The sequence below is a fragment of the Trachinotus anak genome, unplaced genomic scaffold, assembly GCF_046630095.1.
Source record: "Trachinotus anak isolate AG129_WGS33_773 ecotype Australia unplaced genomic scaffold, CSIRO_AGI_Tana_v1 ptg000028l, whole genome shotgun sequence".
Classification (NCBI taxonomy): domain Eukaryota; kingdom Metazoa; phylum Chordata; class Actinopteri; order Carangiformes; family Carangidae; genus Trachinotus; species Trachinotus anak.
In genome coordinates, this window is record NW_027273879.1 from 8,568,009 (window position 1) to 8,591,351 (window position 23,343).

The following is a 23,343-nucleotide window of genomic DNA, read 5'->3' on the forward strand; positions in this document are numbered from 1 at the left end:
AGGTTTATTTGTTGTATGAGGCTGTGTCAGCTGGCCTGCTATTTCATCCCTAATTTAATCCAAACCCTCCCACTGAATTCAGAGCTCTCGCCCCAATGTTGAAACATTTAATTTCAAATGAAGCAATCCTCATTTGCAAAAGGAAACAGAAAATTGTTGTGGGATAGACGTAAATTTCTTCTCTATTCCCAAGGTGAGAGGAAGAATGTTGGGATTAGACACTGGCGGGGAAGAGGAGTGAGGCAGAGGGCAGACAGGTCAAACCTCCTACTGTACAGGCCTGTTTCTCTTGCTAATGACCAAATATATGCCTTTGTTACCGAGGAGAAAAGAGGAGAGAACAAGAGAACAAAAAGCACTAATTGTCCCCAAATGGCAATAAATAGTGAGCCAAGCAAACAGGTTGTAAGCAGCAATATGTAACACAAAAACCCACACACTTAGAACCCACACGAGCAGAATTAAATGGACCACTGAGTATACTTTTACAGACATACTCAAATTTATTTAGAGTGGTGTCATATATAACATAAAATCCATTAGCGTTAAGATTTAACTCTGAGTGGAAGCAGGAGAAATGGCCAATGTATACATAGACATATACTATATGCCGCACAGCATTTTTCAAGCCTTGAAAAATAAAAGCAGTGCTGGCCTATTATTAATGTCTGTTGATCTATTTTAGACTTTGTCTTGCTTTTCTCAAAAGTTGATGAAAAAAGGGCCAAACATATAGATTAAATTAGTCAACCACCAACCATATATAAATATATACATATATATATATATTTTTTTCTTCTACAAAAATAAAAATTCTCATATTTTTTCCAAAGTTATTTTTAATTCAGGTTCTTGCATGCCAAACATTTTGTATCTCCTACCATCCAACAGTGATGCTAATGGTACTATCCGTAGCTGCAGTGCGCTGTGAAAAGCACATTCAGTGACTGTATTAACATAAAACTGAGTTTCTGAGGGACATCTAAAAGTTTACTGTTGAGGAATTCTGATTCTGAATGAAATATCTTCTTTTGTATGCTCTATTCAGCAACATCGAAAAGCTGATTTGGTGTCCCTGCTTTATTTATGAATATTTCACAGTTACTTTTTTGAGGTCACACTTCATGCGATGTAAGCAATATGAAGCCCAATTCAAGGTATTACACCAGGTCTCTTGCTCTGTCATTTATTTTTCTTTATCCAAATACAGTCCTTGACACATTCCGTTATTTACCTCATAAACAATCTGGCATTTTCCAATAGATAGAACGCAAACCATTTCATTTGTTGCCTGTGCGTGCCCATCTGTACGCTGCATAAAGTGGCGACATTTGAATTTAGCTGCGATTAACTTCTGGCCCACCTGTCCTGTGCTGCTTGGCATCCCAAAAGTCTCCAAATACCAGTCATCCTTTATCTGTCTGTCGTTGCTGACAGATAACCCCATTTACGTTAACTCAATAGTATTATCCCCAGGGATTATGGATATGCCTCACAGGTTTGTGCATGGCATAGGCTTTTGTTACACAGACAACCAAACAAATGAGACCTGTCAATTTCATTATTTAGCACGATTCCCACGGCTGTGGGAATGTACTGGGCAGCAAAAGTGTAAATCAGGTGTATAAAAATCTCAGTGGCATGCTGAAAATTTAGTTCTGTGACGAGTGCTCAGGGACTGGGACCAGTGATCGCTATCAGTCAGCTATCATCACACATGCTTTTACGTGTCAGTTTAGAGTGTAAAGCAGCGTGCTGCAGTGCAAAGCTACATGTGCAGCCAATCATACGTATCATGTGATTTGAGTCATGCGGTTCAAATGCAGCTCTGAGATACAGGTGTAATTATATAGTTAACTCTCAAGAGCTCTTTGTATATCCATCACTGCATATGAGTCAAGACTTGTTGTGAGCTATCACAAAAATCTAACCAGTTTCAAACTTTTTTGTCTCATCACCTTCAGATGAGATATATTGAAATGTCCTGTGACTTATTATCAGGCCCCCTTTTATTTCCATACACTATGAATGTTCCCTCTAAGCACCATTATGTGTTGTCACTACAGAGGTCCAGTTTTGGTTTAAAAAAATACCAACAATAATTTAGTAAATTCTAATTTGTTCAAATTGTGATCATAATGTCTTTGAGATAAAAACAGGAAGGCCTGTACTGCAGCATTTATGTGTCTGCAAAGAGCTGTGGACGCATAAAGCAGATATAATTTCTTGCCTCAAATATTGGTCCATCTATTTCTTTGAAAACATATAAAAATGAAAAAAAAAAAAAAAAAAGTGGGACATCTCAATCACTGGTCAAAACTGATTATAGACTCGTAACTGTCAGCAGCAGATTAATAGACATGGAACATTGTTTGCGTTGTTGTTACCTTTCCTGTAAAGGTCATTTTAGTTAAGAAATAGGATGAACACTAACTATGAGCCACTTTCAATAATGGAGTCAAGAGGAGTGGTAATTCTTTCTCTTTTCATCTTGTAGCTGTAAAGTATTTTGAAAATAAGGCACGTATTGCTTCTATTTCAGTTTGTTGTCAGCTGCAATTTTATCTTTTACAACAACAGCAAATAACATCTATTGTGAGCAATAATCATACGTAACATTTGGTCACATTGACTTATTGGCCCTCTTGTTTCTGACGGTTGTTTTCCTTTATAAAACCAAAGAAATCAAATTTGATGGATATGTAATATACTGGGTCAGTGAAAAGTCAGTATGTTTAGATTGCCCAATGCAGTTTTGTTCATGTGCTCCAAAATCCTCTCCAGGTTGAGCTGAATAAAATTGGATTTACACTGTCTCTCATTAAAAAAAAAAAAAAAAAAAAAAACTATGCAAAAGTTGTCCTAGAAACCGCATAACAAATCATGGCAGAGATTTTATGTAAATTGTTTTTGTGGAGTGGAGCCACAGTGGCAGAGAGGTGATATACAGCTAATGTTGCTAATGTGTTGTTCAGGATGGTCAACAACATCCTCCCTCTGGGATGATATGGCCCCAGGCATCAGGCTCAATGTGTCTGTCTGGAGGACAAAAGGCTAAGAGATTGTATTGTGGTTCATGAGTGTCCACTGTCAAAGCGGAAATAATTTCTTCTTGGCTGCCATTCTTTGATTGGGTCCTGGCCGCAGCATATGAATAGTTGTTTAGGTTTAGTTTAACGTTACATACATCCAGGCGAAAAGCTTATTTCCATTGTGATAGGGCTTGCGCTTCACGCCGTTGCTCTGTCAACACAGAGCAATGGTGGGGCCACTGAACTGGTCCTCACAATAATAAAAAGCAATCCATCCGATACCCAATACACATCCATGACCACTGACAATAATGTGTTTTTTTTTTCTTCTTCTGCTGACGTTAGTGTTTTGTCATATCATATAATAAGTGAGAGAGAAAGCAGAATTCAAGGTCACATTATTCTCTGATTGAATGCTCTACTAACCCGAAAGCACTAAATCAACTATATATGCTCTATATGATAATTCAACACAATATCTGCGCTGTGGTCAGAAGGTCACCGCGGTCTATTGCACATTTAAAATGAACAAGTGAGCATGAGCTGCCTAGTGCACAATGCTGACAGTTAAATGGTAGAATTTTTGCTATATTAAGTTTAGTAGTTAGTGCTTTCTTCAGCTCTTGCTAATGAGTTGAATTTAATGCAATAAATGACCAAGGACATTATTACATTATTGTGATTGCTCTTTATTATCTATGAGCATACTATTGTAGTTAATAGGGGAAAGGGAAAATTAAAGTTTCTTCTAGAGTTAATCATTTCACTACTGTGAAAAGGCTTTCCTGTTGTGCCTCGTATTCCTCTCAGTGAAATTATGTTGTTTGTAAAGACTCATGAATGCAATTACTGGGTATTTATTTTTTATGGTTATCACAGATAAAGCCCTGGGCACCATATGTAACCCATTGAGAATCTGCTGAAAGATACTTAGATTCTACAACTTTGAGGATGTAAATGAGTGACTAAATATTGCTTAAAAATAAACAAAAGAGGATCATGGAGTTTGACAAAGATCCCTAGCTACTACCGTGGATTTTTAGATCACCCCCCTCCGCCCCAGTGGAGCAACTTCCTACTACAAGCTGAACAAAAAGCACACTTTTCCCTCCAGATTATTAGAACTACAGTGAATCTGCATATTGTTTGTTTCTTTTTCCTCATTTTTCTACAACTGAAGCACAGGAGAGGGAATAATTTGGCAAATAATATAACTTTCAATAGTAAACCAGAGGTGTGATTTAGCCAATCCTTGGCAATTCTTTTTTTATTTTATTTTTTTTGTTTTATCTGATTCTTAATTACTGGCCTTGGGGAGAGCAAGGTCATAGTACGGATGAATCATCTGATTACCTAGCTGTGTGTTTTTATAGTCATAACCGCGGGGAAACCGTGGCCAAAAATGTCAGCCTATTTCAGATTTAAAGTGATAATGATCTCTACAGGGTAAGCTGGAAATCTTTCATCATAGGAGGTTTACTCACAAGAGAAATTAAGTAGCATCTAAAGAAAAAAAGGTACTGTGTCTTCATCCACATGACCATTGTCATTACCAAGCTTATCAAGTGTTTACTGAGCTCTAATTGAACTCAAGACTGGAGAGTAATAATCCAGTGTCAAGCTCCAGATCGCTAATGTGACATCGTTGATGAGAAATCACTGCCAGCTTGGCACACTCAAGCTAGCTCAGGGTAATGTTTTGATTAATACTGAATCAGGCTTGTCATCCTTCCCCATGATAAATAGATGGGAGTTAATTACAAAGACTTCCCCATTCTTCTTTTTTTGCCCTATCCAGGGAGAGCAGTAAAGCTGTGTGTTGTCAAAGAGGGCAATTAAGTAAGATGAATAAGATGATTTAGAGATACACATGCGTATGCATATGTACGAGTGTGCACAAATATCAATGCATGACCACTATCAAGCATGTAGGCTGCATGTTAAAAGATAAACAATGACAATAAATCCGAGGAATGTCAACTGAATTGGTAGTTTTTAAGCAATACATCATTGAATTCTAGTCTTTCTTGCCCACTCCAGTGTGAAAACAGCCAGTGTCAGTTTCATCAATCATAGCTGCTGCAATCTCTAGTGCATTGTGTTTGTCAGGAGGTTTCAAAGGAGCACAAAATGAGCAAACCCCTCTACGCACGGTACAGCAGCTAATGAGATCATTTAAAGCGGAAAAGGACGTGAATAAAATGTGGGCAGGAGCAGCCGGTAAGTCCAGGTATAGTAACTCAGTGAAAAATGAAGCTGTGGTAATCTGAAACCTCTGAGGCCTTTGTCAGGGGCACGCAGAAGATAAATAAATAAATAAGACATGACTGTAGAAATGGGCTTGTAAGCACCAAGGCCACGCCGGATCAATGCGGGTCGATCACATACCAACTCATGGTCCATCTTTATGAGGCTGTTTTGAAATGTGGGTTGGCCTGCTCACCCACATGTAATGGTCAAAATATCCTTCAGTACTTCTGAGCTCCCAGTAAGACTCTTACTTGATTAAAGTGATTATGCTACTTATTCAAGCTGTTCACATAGACAGTGTCTTTGAACATTTGAATACACTTACTTTTTGGAAGAAAACACAATAAACTAAAAGAAAGCATCTAATAAAAACTAATTAATGGGCATCAGGACTTCATGCTTGGATCCTTTTTGATAATTTATAGTGTGTCTGTAATTATAGCTAAAACAGAAGGAATGAAGATCAAACAATGAGCTTTGTGTTTGCAGTTGATATTAAAGGCTTGTCTTTTACCAAAATGGAGCCAAACACAACCAACATTCAGATATTAAACCACACATGCATTCACCAACAAATGATGACCTCAGAATAGATCAGGTTATCCCATCATAGACCGGGGGCCACTAGACAGACGACCCCACTCCCCGCAGGATAATCGAGATGTTCCCCTGGCATGCAGCAACTTCAGGGGAGACCCATTCTTTTCAATGGATACAGCTGAAATCAACTACTGCACACACACACATACGCACAAGCCTGTGTTCTACTTCTGCTTTGTAAAACAACGTTTGAGGCACCATTCAACTGAGTAACCTTCCATTTTAGAGCTCCTGCAGTTCTCTTCAGTTTGCATTTGGTCAATATGCAATTGCAGGAAAAAATACCGTTGCTTGCAGCGTATTAAATTAACTGGATTGTTTCTTGGTGTGATGAATTATCTCGGGGTGTGATAAATTGGCACCCTATTTTAATTATATTTGTATAATGCCGTTTTGCTTCATTTCCGCTCCTGCATGTGCAGGAAATTCCTCAGTGACACTCTAGCAAGACCTGGAAATAATTCGTAATATTTACTACTGTCTTAGGAATCTGTCAAGTTTTGCATAGTTTTACCATGATGGCATTTATAATATATCGCTTGCTGCCAAGTGTCATTATTAACATGAAGAGAAAATCACAATCATAGATAATGTGACATGTAGAGAGTAACTTTTTTCAGTGTGAAAGAAAAGAGTCCTACTTCAGATGCTGTGCAATAACATTTACAATTTATTGAAAAAGTCTGACTCTGACAGCACCAGCAATACCTCTGATAGAATTCAAGTTGTGTTTGGAAGTTCTGATAAAAAGTGTCCCTGAGACAAGCTTTGTTCTCTAACAGTAGGTTGCTATCTTTACATGTGGTCTGAGAAGTTAGCAGAAATCAAAGGAAGTCTTTCACAAAGCCCCAGTAGACAGAAGGTTGGAAGTTACCATTGAAGGTGCTGTGGAGGATGTCAGGAATCAATCCCACTTGTCTGCTGAGTCCAGTGGGGTCACCTTGCCCAAGATGTTCAAAGTTTCATGAAGCCGCAGAGAAAGAGAGACAAAAGACCAGACAAGGAGGCAACAATCCAGAGTGTACAGTGAATTGACCAGAATCACTACTATGTATGTGGAAGCCTAGCCTTTGAGAAAGGTAACAGATAAGCAGTTAGCTACAGTCATGCTCCTGGTTCTCAGTCAGGTATAGACAGAATATCCTTACTGACCAGGACCCCATTTTTGCATCTCTGCAGAGTTGTACACTCTCCAAAGCACCTAGGGATCAAAAGAGAAAAACACTTCTTCACACTCACAGACTGAGCAATCCAATGAAATATTGGGGGAAAAAAAAAAGTTCCGGAACTGTTTGTTGCAAACCGACAGATTCCCCAGAGCTCCGCTGAGGTTTTTGAAGTGAGTCCATTAGGTCAGGGGAAATATGTGAGGAGAGTGACTCACCAATGAGCATGAGTCTGATGTTTCTGGTAACCTTTCGTGTCTCACCCAAGGCTATGAAAGAGATCACCTTGGTGCTGATCGTTGAGAAGAAGCTCATGAAAACTACAGCTATAGCTGAAGAAAACCTGCAAGTCCTGGCCCAGGGCAAAGCATGAGGTATAACTCTTCAGCCAGAAGGTGTAGGCTTGGAGTCCGGTGGAGTCCAAGCCTTAGTACTTTTTTTGTCAGTCCAAAAAAGAATGTTTGTAAAATGGATAGGCCCTTTCCAGGTCAAGCAGAAGGTTGGGGAGGTGCTTCAAACCAACATGTCAAGAGCATCAACAGCTGCTTGAATATTTTACGTACATGCTTAAGAAATGGCAAGCAGGTTCCGTGTCAGAAGCTCTTCCTCTTCGAGAGTGTGGTTTTGACTTCCAAACAGCTTGTTGAGAAATTTATTTTTTCTCGCTTGTTCTCCAAGATGAGACTTGAAACATGCCCTGCGACTCATCTTGGGAAGGGTTGAGCGGTAGTCACTCGCTGCGAAAGATCAAATTTTTCCATCAGTTTCTATCTGCTTTCCTTTTCTGCTGCTCAGCATACTTCAAAGGTTTGCACGTGTGAGAGAGAAAGTGTCTTTGCGTGCATTTTATTTTGCATGTCATCTTTCCTACCTGAACATGTCAAGATTGCACTGGGCCAAATACAAAGCGACCTAACTCATATATATTTAACGATCTCAATGAAGAATCATGCCTTGCACATTGCATCTTCTACTGTGACACTTTTAAAGAGATGGTTTGAAAGTTGTTATCATGATTTACTGCTCTTCTTTCCACAGCCTACGTGAGAATAAGCTTACAGGCTTTACAGTGGGTGTCTCCAGGTGTTTCCTGCCGAGAATAAGATGCACGTCACTGTGGCGTTGTTACTTATTAAAAATTCAGACACAGAATAATTTACCTCTGCATTTTTAAGTCACTATCCTGCACAGTATCAAACCAGATACATGTATTTAAAGTATGCTTGTACTATATGACGGATCTTGTTCTTAGATCTCAGGACCTGGCCCTAATTTGCGATCATCAGTCAGAAGCTTCAGCCTTCAGCCTGCTTGAGCCTGGAGCAGTTGGAGGTCAGAGCTTGGCCTGTGATGTTCAGGTGGTGCAGCACGGGGAGACACATCTATATTTTATTCTGGCCCATGGCAAGAGCCATGCTATAGATAGCACTTTATTCTAGCTCCTCTGCAAACAGCAGAGGCCTTAAAATATACAAGGGCAGGCAAAAGCAAGCCGAAAGGAAAAGTGTCTGACTAAAGATGGGGCATTACATGCTTTCCAGTGGCTGAGGATGACAAGGCATGAGACAGTAAATGTTTAAATCCTACAGTAAAAGGGGCTAAAGCAGGGAGTTTCTGTCTTTTCTCTGTGTTTTCTAAGTCCTCTAGATGTCTTAATTGTCAATATATTTTCATTTTGTCCTGTCTCGGCAATCATCACAGAAGAAAAGTGCAGTGTCGTCCATGATCTAAGGAGAAAGAAATAGTGAAACTTGCAATATCTCCCATTGTGACCTATCCTCCATCTCTCTCATCTCCTGTCATATGTTTTTAAAGTATATCATCCCCAACTCAGCTGGTGTTTAGTGATTTCTTCCACAAGACTGTGTGTTTTGACTATGACTGTGGGAATGCCTTCAGCATGCCCTCCTTCAGTATTTATCTCAGTAAACATGGGACCAGAGATCTGTTGACTCCCTAAGTCCAAAGCCCACGTTCCTGTCATGTTATTTCACTTCATTTTTCAAATATGAGGGGCAGTGTTACATTATATATTGACAAAAATACTCCTTGTCACATAGGTAGTAATTTCTAAATTATGACATTGGAATTTAACTTGCCATTAGTTTAAACATGAGAGCAAAGAGCCATGATAGCTTAATATAAAATATGATTATAGTCTATGGCGAGAAAACATGATTAAAGTGTTTCTCTATGATGATTTTACCCTCTAATTTGTTATTTTCTGCTTCTCTTTTATTTTGTTGTCTCTTCCACTTAATGCATGTTGACTCTTGTCCGTGCCCATCCTTTCTCTTTTCTTCCTGCGATCACTTTCTTCTCTTCCTTTTTTTTCTCCTTGTCATATTTTCAGCTTTTATTTCTTTACCCTCTTCTCTCCAGCCTTCCCGATTCTTCTATCTGCATCTCATTCCTGTCATCATCTCCTTTCTCTTTCCTTCGACACCCATGGCATCCCATTGTCTACCCTTCTCTTCCTCACACTTCTGTGGCTCCATCTCTTTCTCCCTCAGCCACTCTCCATTCCTGTCTGGATCCCTTGCTTTCTCTGACACTTTCGTCTTTTTCTTTGTATCTGTCTAACCTCTTACTCTCTTCTCATGTACCTGTCACACTTCCAGAGGCAGTGCTGTCAAAGCTTTCCCAGAAAGCCAGACTGGACTGCTCCTATTGGAACAATGGCAAATTTAATAAATCACAGAGGGAATCAGATGTGGGGTGGACCCCCATCTCCTCTCGATTGATCTCTCTGCACTCATTTGCTCCTCAAACCATGAAGGGAAAGAGAGAAAACAAAGGAAAAAAAAGAGGTGTGAATAGTGTGTGTGTGCATGCGTGTAGGGCCAAATACATGGGTGTGTATGCTGGCACGTGTTGGAAGTATGGGCAAAAAAAAAACGAAAAGGTTTTGGAGAAAGCGAGTAATAAAAAGGAAATGTAGTGAACAAAAGAAATCTGTTGGAATTTAATTCCTTTCGCTCTCAGTATCTTTTCCTCCTGCAAATTTTCTCCAAATTAAAACAGCAGGAGTTTGTAGGGTCCAAAGAGCCACAGAAATATTCCCATCATTCCCCCTTGTGGCTACATCTGCCTCTGTGAATATGAATGCTGTTGGGCTGCCACGCGTGATGGCTAAAAATAGGAATACTCCACAACTGACTCCCGGTTGTTGAAATATACATGTGAAAGAAATTGGCAACAGGTGCATAAGTGATATCACAGCATTCCTTTCCATTTTGGGTAAACATTATCATTTCATTTCGTTTCACTCCCCTGTGTTCTTCCTGGCTTTAAGTAATGCTACAGTGTGTGGACTGTATTGTTTGAAATTGTGACAGCTGGGGCGAGGCAGTAATTCAACTGTTCTTCAAATCATGTTATTGTTTACAAAATTCTGTCAACCAAATTATGACAAAAAATTACACATTGTATAACACATTGTATAATTGCATTAAACATCCATTTAATAATTTCTTATTTGACTTTGACGGTATTTTCCAAATTACAATATATATATATTTTGATTGGGAAAATATTTGAATCAAGACTGTACTACTTATTATTGCCATATTCCCCAGGAAGGTAAAATATGGTTTAATTAGGCAACTAAAGCTATTGGTTGAGGTTTGATAAATATTGTCGTCATTATTAGTTTTTCAAGCATTAAATTAAAACTTTGGCCCATTGAGGATGATCAAGGATATTACAATTCATCCTGAGGGTGACATTTAGAAACCAATCAAGTCTGCACAAACTTTTCTGCCAATTCATCGTGTAGATGTTGAGATACTTAATGAATCAAGTGGAAAATTGAACCTGCTGGTGGTGCTGGATGAAGAGTCAGTGGATCAACAAAACCATTGTGGTCCACACTCTAGAGACCATGAATGTCTGAATAACATTTCAAATAAGTAGTTTTAAGGTAGTTAAACAAACAACCAGTGGCACCTAATGAAATGATGAAAATGCCAGTTTAAGTGGATAAGCAATATTTGCAGGCTCCAAGCCAATACCCAGTTTCTTAAGCAGGCAGTTTGGCATGAAAATTGGAATGATATGGAGTGGATTCTACATAGATTGCTATTAAAGGTACCATATATGCGAATTCAGAGCACTGTAATCCATCTTCCAAGCTGCATTTCAAGGTGTATCCCCACCTGCCTCAGGGCACAGGGCATTGTGGAGGAGCCTGAAAATGTTTCCTTGTATCTCACAGACTCTCATAGAGAGGAAATATCTTCTTGAGCCTAAGAGAAATAAGGGTCAAGCACTATTTATGGACAGAGAGTCATGGTCAAAGGTTTCAGTTTCTGACAGACAGTAATTCCCATAGGCTGTATCAGCGATTTGGTGGAAGCTGGCCTAGTCTTGTTCATTTAGCTTTTTTGGAGTTGCTAGTCCTTCAGTGTATTTTTTTGCTGACAGATCAACTGCTGCCCTTCCTAGTGCCGGGTATCATTTTCTGTGAAGGTACAGGCATCAGACGCAGGCATCATTATATCAGATTTTGTTGTGATATCCAACTGTATATTTTTAGAACCTCTGCTTCTGCAAAAGTAGTGTTACCAGGGGACTGTATTTATGCATAAATCAGTTATAATTGTTGTTGTTGTACATTGTTCATCTTAGAAAATTAGTTTCACAGTGTTTTTGGTAAATCAATCAATCACCAACCCCTAAATTTCCTTTGACAGTCTAGGCTTTATTATGCCACCCTCATTTTTCTTGTACGTGTGTGTCTGCTTTTTCTTCCTGTCATTATTAAGTAGAACTTCACCCTATGATGTTGAAATTGGAAGGGCCTTAAGGATACACTCATAATTGAAGAGACGGAGTTTAATATTGTTAGATTCTGTTTTATTGACTGGAGTTACCTCAGTAATGGAGCAGTGGAGAAGTCATTTCGAAAACAGACAGTTCTTTTCACCATGCAGACATATACCCTGTAGTCATTTACCAGAAGTTATTGCTTTGGCACCCATAGGTGAATAGCTGATGAAATTCTAATTGCGAGTAGCCGCTGAAGTTGACGTTGTCACTGAGTTTCTAGTAATATTGAGAGGATTTGGTCATCTTAAAATATATCACCGAATTTATCATACATATAACTATCTTGCTTGCATTTGCTGGTTCATATGTGCATATCTATGGTAACTTTTTTTCAGTTTTACCTGAGTAGTGATGCTTGCCTGTAACCTTAGTGGACCCTTAATAAGGACACTGAGTACATGTCCATCAGACCATCGAAAAGCCAGTGACAGCATATTTTACCCCTCTGGGACTGTATGAGTGCATTGCTCACCAATGAGGTCCCAGGGGAGGCCAGAGAATGAGAGATGCAGAAAGATAAGGAGAAGGACAAGGGTAAAGCAGGTACGTTATGCTTGGATTGGACACGTGGTGTAAGGTGTTCACTGCTCATTGGTCTTGACACTGGATGTGAAAGTTTACGCAGAATGTGATTAAATTTGTTTTTCTCAGCACTTAACTGTACATTAAATGGTTTGGTTTGATGGTCATTTCAATAGTTGGAAAAATCCATGAAAAAACGAATGTCTGGGGTCTACTTTATGTAAACTGCTGCTCGTCATACTCCATGAACAGGAAGTAGGAAATAAAAGTAGGGAGGAAGCAGAGGTTGTGTTAGACTTTCTAGTTGTCCTTCATTTTGATGGACAGAGTCAGAAAAAGAGTCGTTTTTCCATCATATTGTATTTTTACCATCATTTCAATTTACATTTTTAATGATAATGAGAGGTAGACAATTTCATTTAATTTTCAATAATAACTAGGATTATACATTTATGAGGACATGGAGAGAAAAGGTGAACAGAGGCACTGACCATCTGGTGACTTTTCATGTCAACATCACACGAAAGGTGAATTTTTTTTTTTTTTTTTTTTTGCAGTGACAGTGGAGGGCACTAAAGAAATGCGGCCAATGTGCTTAATCAGGCAAATTAACAGGAAAAATGCAATTTTTCAGAATTACATAACTACAATTACTACAATACACATCATGGAAGATTCCTGCAGAGACGGTTGTCATAAGGTTTTACATGTTTGTCTTGGACAGATGACTTCTCATGGCTGTAACTGTGTTCTGAAGGCTGAACCTCTGCTCTGCTGCCACAATGGAGAGGAATGACTTTTTGTATGTGTAAAATTAGAGAGTTGAAGGTGGGGAACATTTCTCCCAGAGAGGTGGTCAGACATCTGCAAGACCCTCTGAAGGTGGGATTTCCTGATCCCACAAGCGCTCGTTCACTGGGAGGAAATCCCACAGCGTGTGCTTCTTCTGCACCAAGAGTGCGGCAGCACCCCTCTGTGTAGTGGTCACAGACATGCTGGAAGGCCTTCTGTCCGCAACGCACCGTCAGCACCCGGATACTAAGACGTGTCGCTCTGAGGGGAATTGAGTTACCTCCATGTTTTGGTCTGTGCGCAAAATAGAAAAGGTCCGTGCGTCTGGCTGTGCAAGCATGGTGCCCCAGAACCTGCCGTCTTCTAACTCTGATCTAATCTGTCAAAATGATGGATGATCTTTCCATCACCGGTCAATGATGAAAAGCATTCAGTTAACGCTACTGCATGGTAGTAAAGAACTGCATAAACATTTACACAGACAAAAGCAAACACTCGCATGAACATACACGCTTTCACAACGGCCTGCATGAACATATAAACAAGCACAAGTGCGCAGCTTAACAAAAAACGAAAATTGAAAAGGGTTATCTTCTCCTTTTGGGCATTGTGAGACCACCAGGAATAGGTTGACTGAGGCAGCATGCTGTTGACATCCACTGCTTATGAGACACTGTTAACACACACTCAGCACCGATAAGGGAGTAACTGCAGATAAGGGAGATGAAAAGGAGAAAATAAAGGCACCAGAGCTTTAGCTGACATTGAACTCAAAATGAGAAGCCAGTGCGGACTTGGGGCCTAGGGAAAAACAAATGTCAAAATAAAATATCTTGGTATCTGCTTCTGACACAATTGAGAAATGGGGAATAACAGCAAAGTGGTGAGAGATCCACAGGAGAAAGTATACTGCGAGAAATGTACACACAGTCTTGTCTTTTATCCATGACTAATGCAGACTTAGAATCTCTCATACCAGCTGTGAAGTTTTGTGGTGGATCTGTGATAACATGGATGGTCATGCAATGATTGCTCTGCATATTCAAACATTAACCAAATAACTAACGTTCTACAGGATTAAGCACATTTTATAATGCAAACCCATTTCCATGACAATGTTTTAGTATTTTAAGATGGCTGAGATTTAGGAGGTGTGTGTTTGTGTGTGTGTGTGTGTGTGTGTGTGTGTGTGTGTGTGTGTGTGTGTGTGTGTGTGTGTGTGTGTGTGTGTGTGTGAGGTTGTGACAACTTTTATGGACAAATTCTATTCATTTCAAGGAGACTGTGGCTCTAAGCTCTTCTGTCTGGCCTAGCATCTCTTCCCTCCTCAGAATGGAACAAAGAAAGAGAGATAAAGAGAGTTCCAGTGGGCCATGAAAAATGTATGCAAGCAGTTAACCTCAAACATGCTGTCACAGACTCGACTCACTCACGGCAGGTCAAAGCTTAAGTGCTAACCACCCAGCCCGGTCTTGTTTGTTTGCTAAGCCCAAGTTCCTGAATCAGAATAGAACTACCATACCTGCCCACAGGGAATGGAGCCTCACTTCACCCTTTTTTGAGGACCTTAGTTATCCAGACCAGGTCATTTCAAATTCAGTGTCCACTGAATGTGGTGGTAGGATGAATGTGACTGGGCCGAATGTACGTAGCCTATTTACTGTTTAAAGTGCATCTTCAGTTACTTGTAAACTCAGGCTTGGAGATTCTCCTGTGTGCAATGAATAAAAAACACAACTATATGCTTCAAATTCCTTTTTCAAGGACACCCACACCACACTGATTCACATGAACAGATAAGGGAGAAGGTTTTTCTCTACAAATCTACAACCACAATATAAAAGCCTTGACATTTTTCACCTTTCTAAGATATTGTTCTGCCACACTGTGTTGTATAGCGCAACCAGAGACAATAAACATAAACCAAACTGTCATAATACATAGGATATAAAAACATATCTGGGATTACTTTCTGGTGCAGTTGGGCACTAACAACCCAACACCATATTTTCTTTGAATTTCCCTCAGTGCTGTAACTATATGCACTGCTGGTTGCCAGGGCTTCCTGTTAGTATGTGTTACAAGAACTGAATGCAGCATTTCAGTCACTGGAGTGATGTGCATAGTGTACCAGTCTTTTATAAAAGTTCAGCTTGTAATTGCTTACATTTAAAGATCAGTGAAAAAAAACTGTGCCCATTCAATTGCCCTATTGGTCTGCATTAACACATCAGTAAACCATAGCAATAGAGTGAGGAAAACAGTAGCCCATGTCCAGTGATGTGTGCAAAAGAGTGCGTATTATTCAATGAGGAGAGAGCAAACTTGTTTGCATCACTCTGCACCATTGTACACACTCGTGTGGGACTTCCACTGGTGTGAAAAAAAACCGAGTTGGGCACGGTGGGTTTGAAGGAAACAGCGAGAATGGGAAATCCTTTGCAACTCGGCGCCAGAAAATGCAGGGAACTCTGTTTTAGTTTCTGTGTCATATTTTCGAAAGGGTTCTTGTATGGCGATAGCAGGAAGAAAGCGAGGCAGATCCCACTCGCAGCCAAGAGTCAGTGTACATGCACTTTAGTTTACAACAGCATTGCCAGGAGCAGAAGCTACAGTAAAATTGTTATTTCAGGCAGGAACATTTCTGTTATCCTTCATTGTAGGATCCAGCAGGAATGCCTTCTCCCATTAGGAAGGGCAGAAGATATAGAGAAGAAAGTGACATTGCTCTGGAGTTCATTGTTTCATCAATCAGCACAAATGACAACATAATAGAAGAGCTAACCATATGTCGGTGAATAGTAGCTTTTATCTTTTTCTCAAAAATGGATGTGTTTGCTGTTTGCAGTAAATGGAAGGCTGCTGGCTTGTAAATATAGCAGTTATTAGCAATCGCGGCTACAAGCAGTGAGCAGCAGCACTATCTTAAATTGAGCAAAGTATGAATGAAGGCTGAGGTGGTGAGTGATCGATCCCTTGTGGCTTTCAGTGACTCTGAAGCCACTGGCCACTCAGCAGCAGTACTATGGGATATCACCAGCGGCGATTCGGCATATGTACACAGCACAATACATTAATACAAAGTAAATGACTTTTATAAATGTCACCCAGAAACATAATATGACTTGCCTGACATATATTGCACAACTGCAGAAGACCATTTCTTCAGACTTCTGTTGCTAGGAAGCTATTTAGGTCCTACTTTAATTTCCGTGAGCCATATTAGCAAACCCTGCAACAGGAAATTAAACTCGAAACATTTAAGATGGTAGTCATTCGGTTATGCCTAAGTCAGACTCTTAGATTCATTTTGACTATGATGCATTTGTTTTTGTTTTTTTTCACTGGTAATTGTTGGTGAACTGTGTGTGTGCCATTAGTGTTATAGCAGCTGCTGTTGTTGTTTTCCTACCATTAGATCATACATGGATGACTCTTTCAAAGTTTCAAAGTTGAAAGAGAACACCCAGACTGAGGGGCTAAAACGTATCGTAGCTAATGCACTTTGAGGATGTCACTGCAGCACTGTAACTGCTTACACTGTCAAGCAAAGGTGGCACGAGGGGGGGAGCTAGATGGTCTTCGACCTTGTAAATTGTCATAAAAAGCTTTAAAAATCAAGACCACCTTCAACTGGAGGACAAAAGCCAACATCCCTCCCCCAGATGAGATCATGCTCACTTTGCAGCACTGATGCATATTACAGCACGGATAATGTTTTGAATCAAACCGCAACGCCTCCATTATTGTTGTTAGCTCTCCATTCATGTGAAACTTCATGGGAATACTTCTGCCTCTTCACTTTCACCCTCCTCCCCCTCCTCGTCACCCCCCTCTTCCTCTGCTCTTGCATGCTTATTGGCATGCATGATGGGCATCCACAGAGAGGAACACTTCACCATTATTCATGGAAAGAGTACACCTCAGAGCCAGACTGACACATCAAAAGATGTGGATGATAGGTTGGGGTGGTAGCAGTTGGGGTGATGAATGGCCCCATCTTTTGGAGATGGCTATTTCCACTGGTTTCTCTGTTGCTGTTTGTTTTGGCCCAAAGTTGTCCAACCCTGTACTCTGAGTGCAGATTCGTTACTGTAGCCTACATACAGAGAAACCACCACTCCTTGCAGATAAACTGAATCTCTGTTGAATTCAATGAATACTTCACAAGCCATATCAAACGAGGCAATGTCTGTTAACAGAGACACCCTAAATGATACCCTAATCCAAACTGTGTTTGGTTGGTCAGCATCTTTTGAATATCCACATTTCAAACTTTAAGTGTGTGTGTCAGACTAAGTAATATCGACCCGCTATTTGTCTCCTTGCTGGCACAAATGAGTCAGAACATATCCAGACAGATCATAGGATCCCCCTGTGCTTTCTTTTAGTAATTTTAAAAACTGTAAGGAAAGGAAAGCAAACCCGTCTGTCTTCTCTCCCTTCTCCCCCCCCTCTGCCAGTTCTTTTGGAGTCATTCATCAGGAAGAGTGAGACTGAGCCATCAGGGGAAGTGCTGGCAGCATCCCTGTAGAAATGAGGCAATATTGAATAGATGGAATCATTTAAAGGCCAGAAAGAAAAAAAATAGAACAAAAGGAATAACATGATGCCGCATTTTTACAGTGTCTAAATGGGACAGCCTAGTGGCTCATGATGCATCTCATACTCTAATCTCTCATCTTTCCCAAAAATAGAAAAAAAATAAAGCAAGCCATTTGGGGTTGATGGCTTTGCATATTTGTGTATGTATTTTTCTGCTATATCTTGAGTGTCTGTCACTCTTTGCAAGATGATTTTAACTTTAAAGCTTTATGACATGCCTGCCACTTTCACTTTGCATCTCTTTTTCTCAGCTATCGACCCAAACACGGAGTCAGTCGAGGATTTGATGCAGAGGTTCCAGGACAGTTTCCGTGTCCCCAACACGCCAACAGACATGTCTCACTACCAGCATGTCATGCACAGCTCATCAACAGGCCGCCGGAGGGTCCCCAGCCACACTAGAGGTAGGACAAAGAGTCATTCAAAAAGTTTATAGTTTTGTTGGCAGAATGTTACAGACCTTGCAAGAACGATCATTTATAGCATTTTTATGGTTTTTACAGAAAGAAATGTTTGCTATGCTGTTTTAATCATCTTGGCAGGGATATTTCATTATATGTTCGAGCTGTTTCCTCTTCGCCTTATGTGATGTGTAAATTTAGATGCGCATTCTCTTTCCACCCTCCAACACCCTAGCAGCCATTAACCATCATTTGTATTTGACAGCCTTTTAGGATGTCACAGCTTGTCCCCTGAAAATCACTTTGCGACTGGCCTTTTTATGAGATACCAAACTGGAATACCAAATTACATATTATTTACATTACTGCTAAATATTATCCAAAGAATAACTGTCCAGGTAGCAATGAGACCCCATAGGTCATCTGTGCAAGCAGCTTATTATGACCCATAGTTAGGTTTTATTGTTAGGCGTCCTCCAGCAGCCATAGTAATTATGATATAATAATTATGATATAAGTTCTCATTGGGGCGGTTGGACGGTTGACAAAACTTTCATACAGGAGACCACTGTTCATTTCCTGTGTGAAAATGAGGGTCAGCATTGTTTCTTTTATCCATGACGCTTTTATTATTGTAACCTTGACATGATAGTCCTCTAACCTTAAAGGAAGCACTTATTTCAGTTCAAACCCCAGTCTTTTCTTAAAGCTACCAAAATTGCCTACTCTGAACCAAACCTGGATCATTCCATAACTGCTGTGGGTAGGGACAAGCAACCCATGTGGTCATTTAGGTTAGCGCTCTTGTTGGTAGTAACAATGGTGTCCATTGTTTTTGATGCATTCATTTCAGCATTACAGGTGATGAGATGTACAGTTTAGATGTTTCAGTTTGATTGACCTGTGTACTTTTGTAATGAGGGAGGAAACACACACATATAAACAAAGTAAAAAGGAGCAAACTCTACACAAAGATTTGAATCTATGATCTTTAGCTCACTGAGTCATCACCTCGCCCTGGAGGATTGCAAATCGCTTTGAAGACAATGTTTCATAGTTCATTTCACAATTAATTTCCTTCAAGTATTTGCAACCCAACATTCTGTATTCAGATGGATATCTGGGGAACTTATTAATATGTAGATTTGTTTGTTTTACATCAGATATAGTTTAGAGGTTTGGGCGTGTGAGGAACAACGTGCTAAGTGACTTTGGTCAGAGTCATCATCACACACTGCTCTATCTAACCTACATAATAGGGTTGCATTTATCTTCTGAGGGTGAGTGCATAAAAGAGTTCATTTAAAATCAAAATATCTTCATCTAATTTATTTAGAAAAGAACCATTACTCTTTGTCAGAGGACATTTAAAAGGAGGCCTCTCTGCTCAGTTTTAACCATTGCAATTTAGTATTTCCATATTTTGTTATAATTGCTGTCAAATTACTCTGTGGGCTTTTTTGTTTCATTAAATATCAATGGAGAGCACAGAGTCACACGTCTGAAAACTATGCGAAGTACAGTTTTAAGATGGGACACCCTGTTGACATCAGCCTTCGCCTCAGAAATAAATTCAACTCATTACCAGAAACATTTCCAATAATTTCAGTCAGACGAATCTGTCAGTGGCCCCACTATTATGACTGTTGAGAAATTAACATTGAAAATGAGACATTAACCGTGATGTTTTCACCTAACCTTGACAGACTTATTTAATAACCCTTTGATCACTTCAGTACACTGCAGATACCGTACTGTAGATGCAAAATACAACACTGAGCAGTTTTGCATATTATGCATTCTTACCTGCGTGGGGATTATTAATCTTTCCAGTCACGTAGCCAGCAGCTGACAGAGTTTACATTCTTGGTTCTGTAGAACACTTCAGGCTGGTTTGTGCTTTTCATATTCGCTGTTGACAATTCAACTCTGAAATATTAAAAGGCATCTTGTGTCAGCCTTCTGTGCAAATTATGCCTCTAAAAAGCTGTGCAGGTCAAGCAGCTCGAAACTCTGCGAAGGACTCTGCTGAGTGCTGTCCTCTCTGAGGTCAGTCGTAAGAGAGTCTCCTTTGACAGTCTATAATTAGGGGTGAAAATATGTCCTCCGTGCAAAAGCATATGCCAATACTACAAACATGATAATTGGACAAACACTTAAACTGAGCAGGAAACTCTGTTAGGTGGAATCAGGTTAAAGGGGAAAGTTAATTGGTCAGAGCTAGAAGGTTCGTGCTGTGTAAGTGAAACGAATGCACTGGCAAAATCCCAGATACTTTTCTTTTTCATACTGCTCAGCTGGATCATTTTTTATTCTTTTCAGTAGATATAGTTCTTTTGTATTTTCCCTTTTGAGAAGAGTTTGAAAAGTGGATAAGACTCAGGTTCTGCTGCAAGTGCCTGCAAGTTGTTCTTCTTTATTGTAACCAATAATTAACTTTGGCAGTGTCAAATATATTGTCAAAAAAAAAAAAAGAGCTGTGGGTCATACTACAGACAATATGACCCAGTAATACTGCGTGTGACAGGGATCTATGTCATGCAGGTCTAACCAAGCGACACGGACAGGTGGAGAGGAAAACGTCATCTGTGTAGTTCACAAGAAGTGACAGGAAGTGCTTAGGCCTAGCTACTGGAATTAATGTCACTGACTTACCTGACATGAGATACAGGAAGAGGTCACAATAAAGACAGAGGTCTTCCCTATTTTCAAATGTATTTCACAGACACTTAGTTCGCTTGGAAGTGATTGCTCTCACTTACTTGGTTTATGTCAGATTTAATGGTCCCTTACCTGGAATAAAATATTCATCTTTTAAATGACATTGCAAAGACAAAAATTAGCAACTTCAAATAATCTTCTGGTCTTTCCAGCCATGCCCTGCTTGAGGGGGAATGAGTGCCACACTCAATCAGTAAGACACACACCTCTCAAGCATGACAGACCAAACCTGGACTCTGGTTCCCAACAGCATTTTAGGGGTGGGATTAAGTTGTGCCTTGATTATTTTATCTTATCCTTGAAGATGCCTTTGGAGAATGGGTCCTGACTTTGCGCCCTCCCCTTGGCAAAAGGGGAGCCAACTGTTACACTTCACAATCCAGCCTCCGCAACTCCGCAAATTCTCCCAGTACGGAGAAATAAGCTCAATTTCCTGTACCATGTTGCTGACGTGTGTACAGCTACTGTGAGAACACGATGTGTGGGGATGGAGGGGGTCAACATCCAGCTGCACACATGATGATTTTCAGAAAATTCACTTTTCTTTTGCTGTGAAGAGATGGGGGCGAAATCGCTAATGGCCAATCAATGAGCCCGTGGGCTCTGTGGATTGGAGATTGTCCCCACACTCTGTAGGAGTAGGAACAAGAGCAAATAAAGAAGTAGTATAGAAACACACTAGTGTCTGGTTGTCAAGTAAAACGTCCATTAGTTTACAAACCAAAGTACCTTAATTATCTTGATTCACATTTACGTTGTGAGGACAGCATGTCTGCATACCTATTCAGCTGGAAAACTACTGTCGCAGTTGTGTCTGCTCAGCTTCATCTGCTCTTCTCCTGGTGTCCATAAGCCTGCATCTAGAAATTCAGCTTTATGCAAACAATCCTTGCTTCCCTGTTGACATATACTGCCCTAGTTTCTTTTCTTCTAGCACTGTCTTATACCTGGACTTTCTAAGAAATGTTGTGCTGCACAGATGTTGCATTTACAGTCACTACCTTTACTTTCCCCTTTTACCATCCTGGCAACCCCTCTCAGGACCTTATCTGGAGGATATTTCACAAAGCATGATCGTGTTGCTATCAACATGCATAATTTATAGACAAAAAATTTATTCACACTGGTAGCAGTTTTAAATAGTTATTAAGATTGTAATTCTTCCTGGTCTGCAGTCTTATGGCATCCCATAAAACCCGACCAGTTGTCAGTTACACATTTACACTTCATGTGTCTTGAGCAGATAGAAAAACTATATGATAGTCAAAAAAGCCACAACACAGCCAGACTCTGCCAACACTTGAGACCTTATTGCAGTTTGATTGCTCAAATCACCTATGGAGGTGCTTGTCATCATGGGACTTATTCTAGCAGGATGAAGAGAAATTGTAAATGCATCCATCTCTCCAAACTGTGTGCAGTCTTTACTCCTCTGAGTCTCCACTTGCACCTGTGATAATGGCAGATAATATGGCCAGATAAAAAACATGTCTCCGTCCATGCTATTCAACCTTATAAAGGCTTTCAAAGACGCTACTGCAGCTACTGCACTATGAGGTCTCCCTAGTTTTGAAACAGCTTTTCGCTGCATTATTGTTCTTCTTAACTGAAGTGTTTCCCAACCAGGTTTGCATATAAAACATAAATGTAATGTAGAAATGATCTCATGTGATTCATATCCAGAATCATATGAGATCATTTGTATAAATGGGGTCAGCTATTTCGTTAACCTACAGCCACCTACAGGGCTGTTGTTTACAGGATTGGCCAAGAAGGTGGCGCCACTTTATGGGGACTCATGTACCACACTGGGAGCATTGCCACGTGGTGAAAGCTCAATAGGCACGGTGCCAGCACTGGGCTACGGTCTCAAGGCAGCTCAGTTTTCAGAGGAGTTGGTGCGAGGAACAATGCGTTAACCCGCTGAACTGCCCAATCAGTGATCCCTTTCCTGCCTGAGAGAAGCCGTTGCATCCTGCTCTCACGGCGAATGTGTCAGCATCTTTCCCATGTCCTGTCAAGTTTGGAGAGATTGGGTTTTCATGTTTGGTGCCATGTGGAGTACACCATTACAATGAGGTGCACAAGGAAGCTCTTTCATTTGTGCTGCTACAGTCCCCTGGACATGCCTTTTTACAGCTCTGTGAACACTGAATATAGTGATTTGGAATTTTAATGCTGTGTGCTGCTGCTGGCTATCCAACACCCCCGTGACCCCCCTTTTATGTTTTTGCTTCCTTGTTAACTGCTGTCATATGACTGTGACTTTAACCTTATTGCCCCCATACATGGCATTATAGATGCGTGCAATTGCAGCCTATGTTGACTGCCAAAAGATGCACTTTCTTCTCTCCCCAGGCCTATAATCCACACTAAGCAGACACCACTAAGCAGACACCAGACCCATACATTATGCTTGGTGCT

General features: G+C 40.2%; 1 protein-coding gene across 2 annotated transcripts in view; it reads left to right on the forward strand.

The window, feature by feature from the left end:
- The window catches only part of LOC139611025 (astrotactin-2-like), a 239,721-nt gene that overhangs the window by 75,086 nt on the left and 141,292 nt on the right, over positions 1-23,343 (forward strand). For both annotated transcript variants that reach the window (XM_071465265.1, XM_071465264.1), the window contains exon 4: positions 18,049-18,201. In XM_071465265.1, coding sequence (XP_071321366.1) covers positions 18,049-18,201 — 153 coding nt within the window. The remainder of the gene's footprint in view (positions 1-18,048; positions 18,202-23,343) is intronic.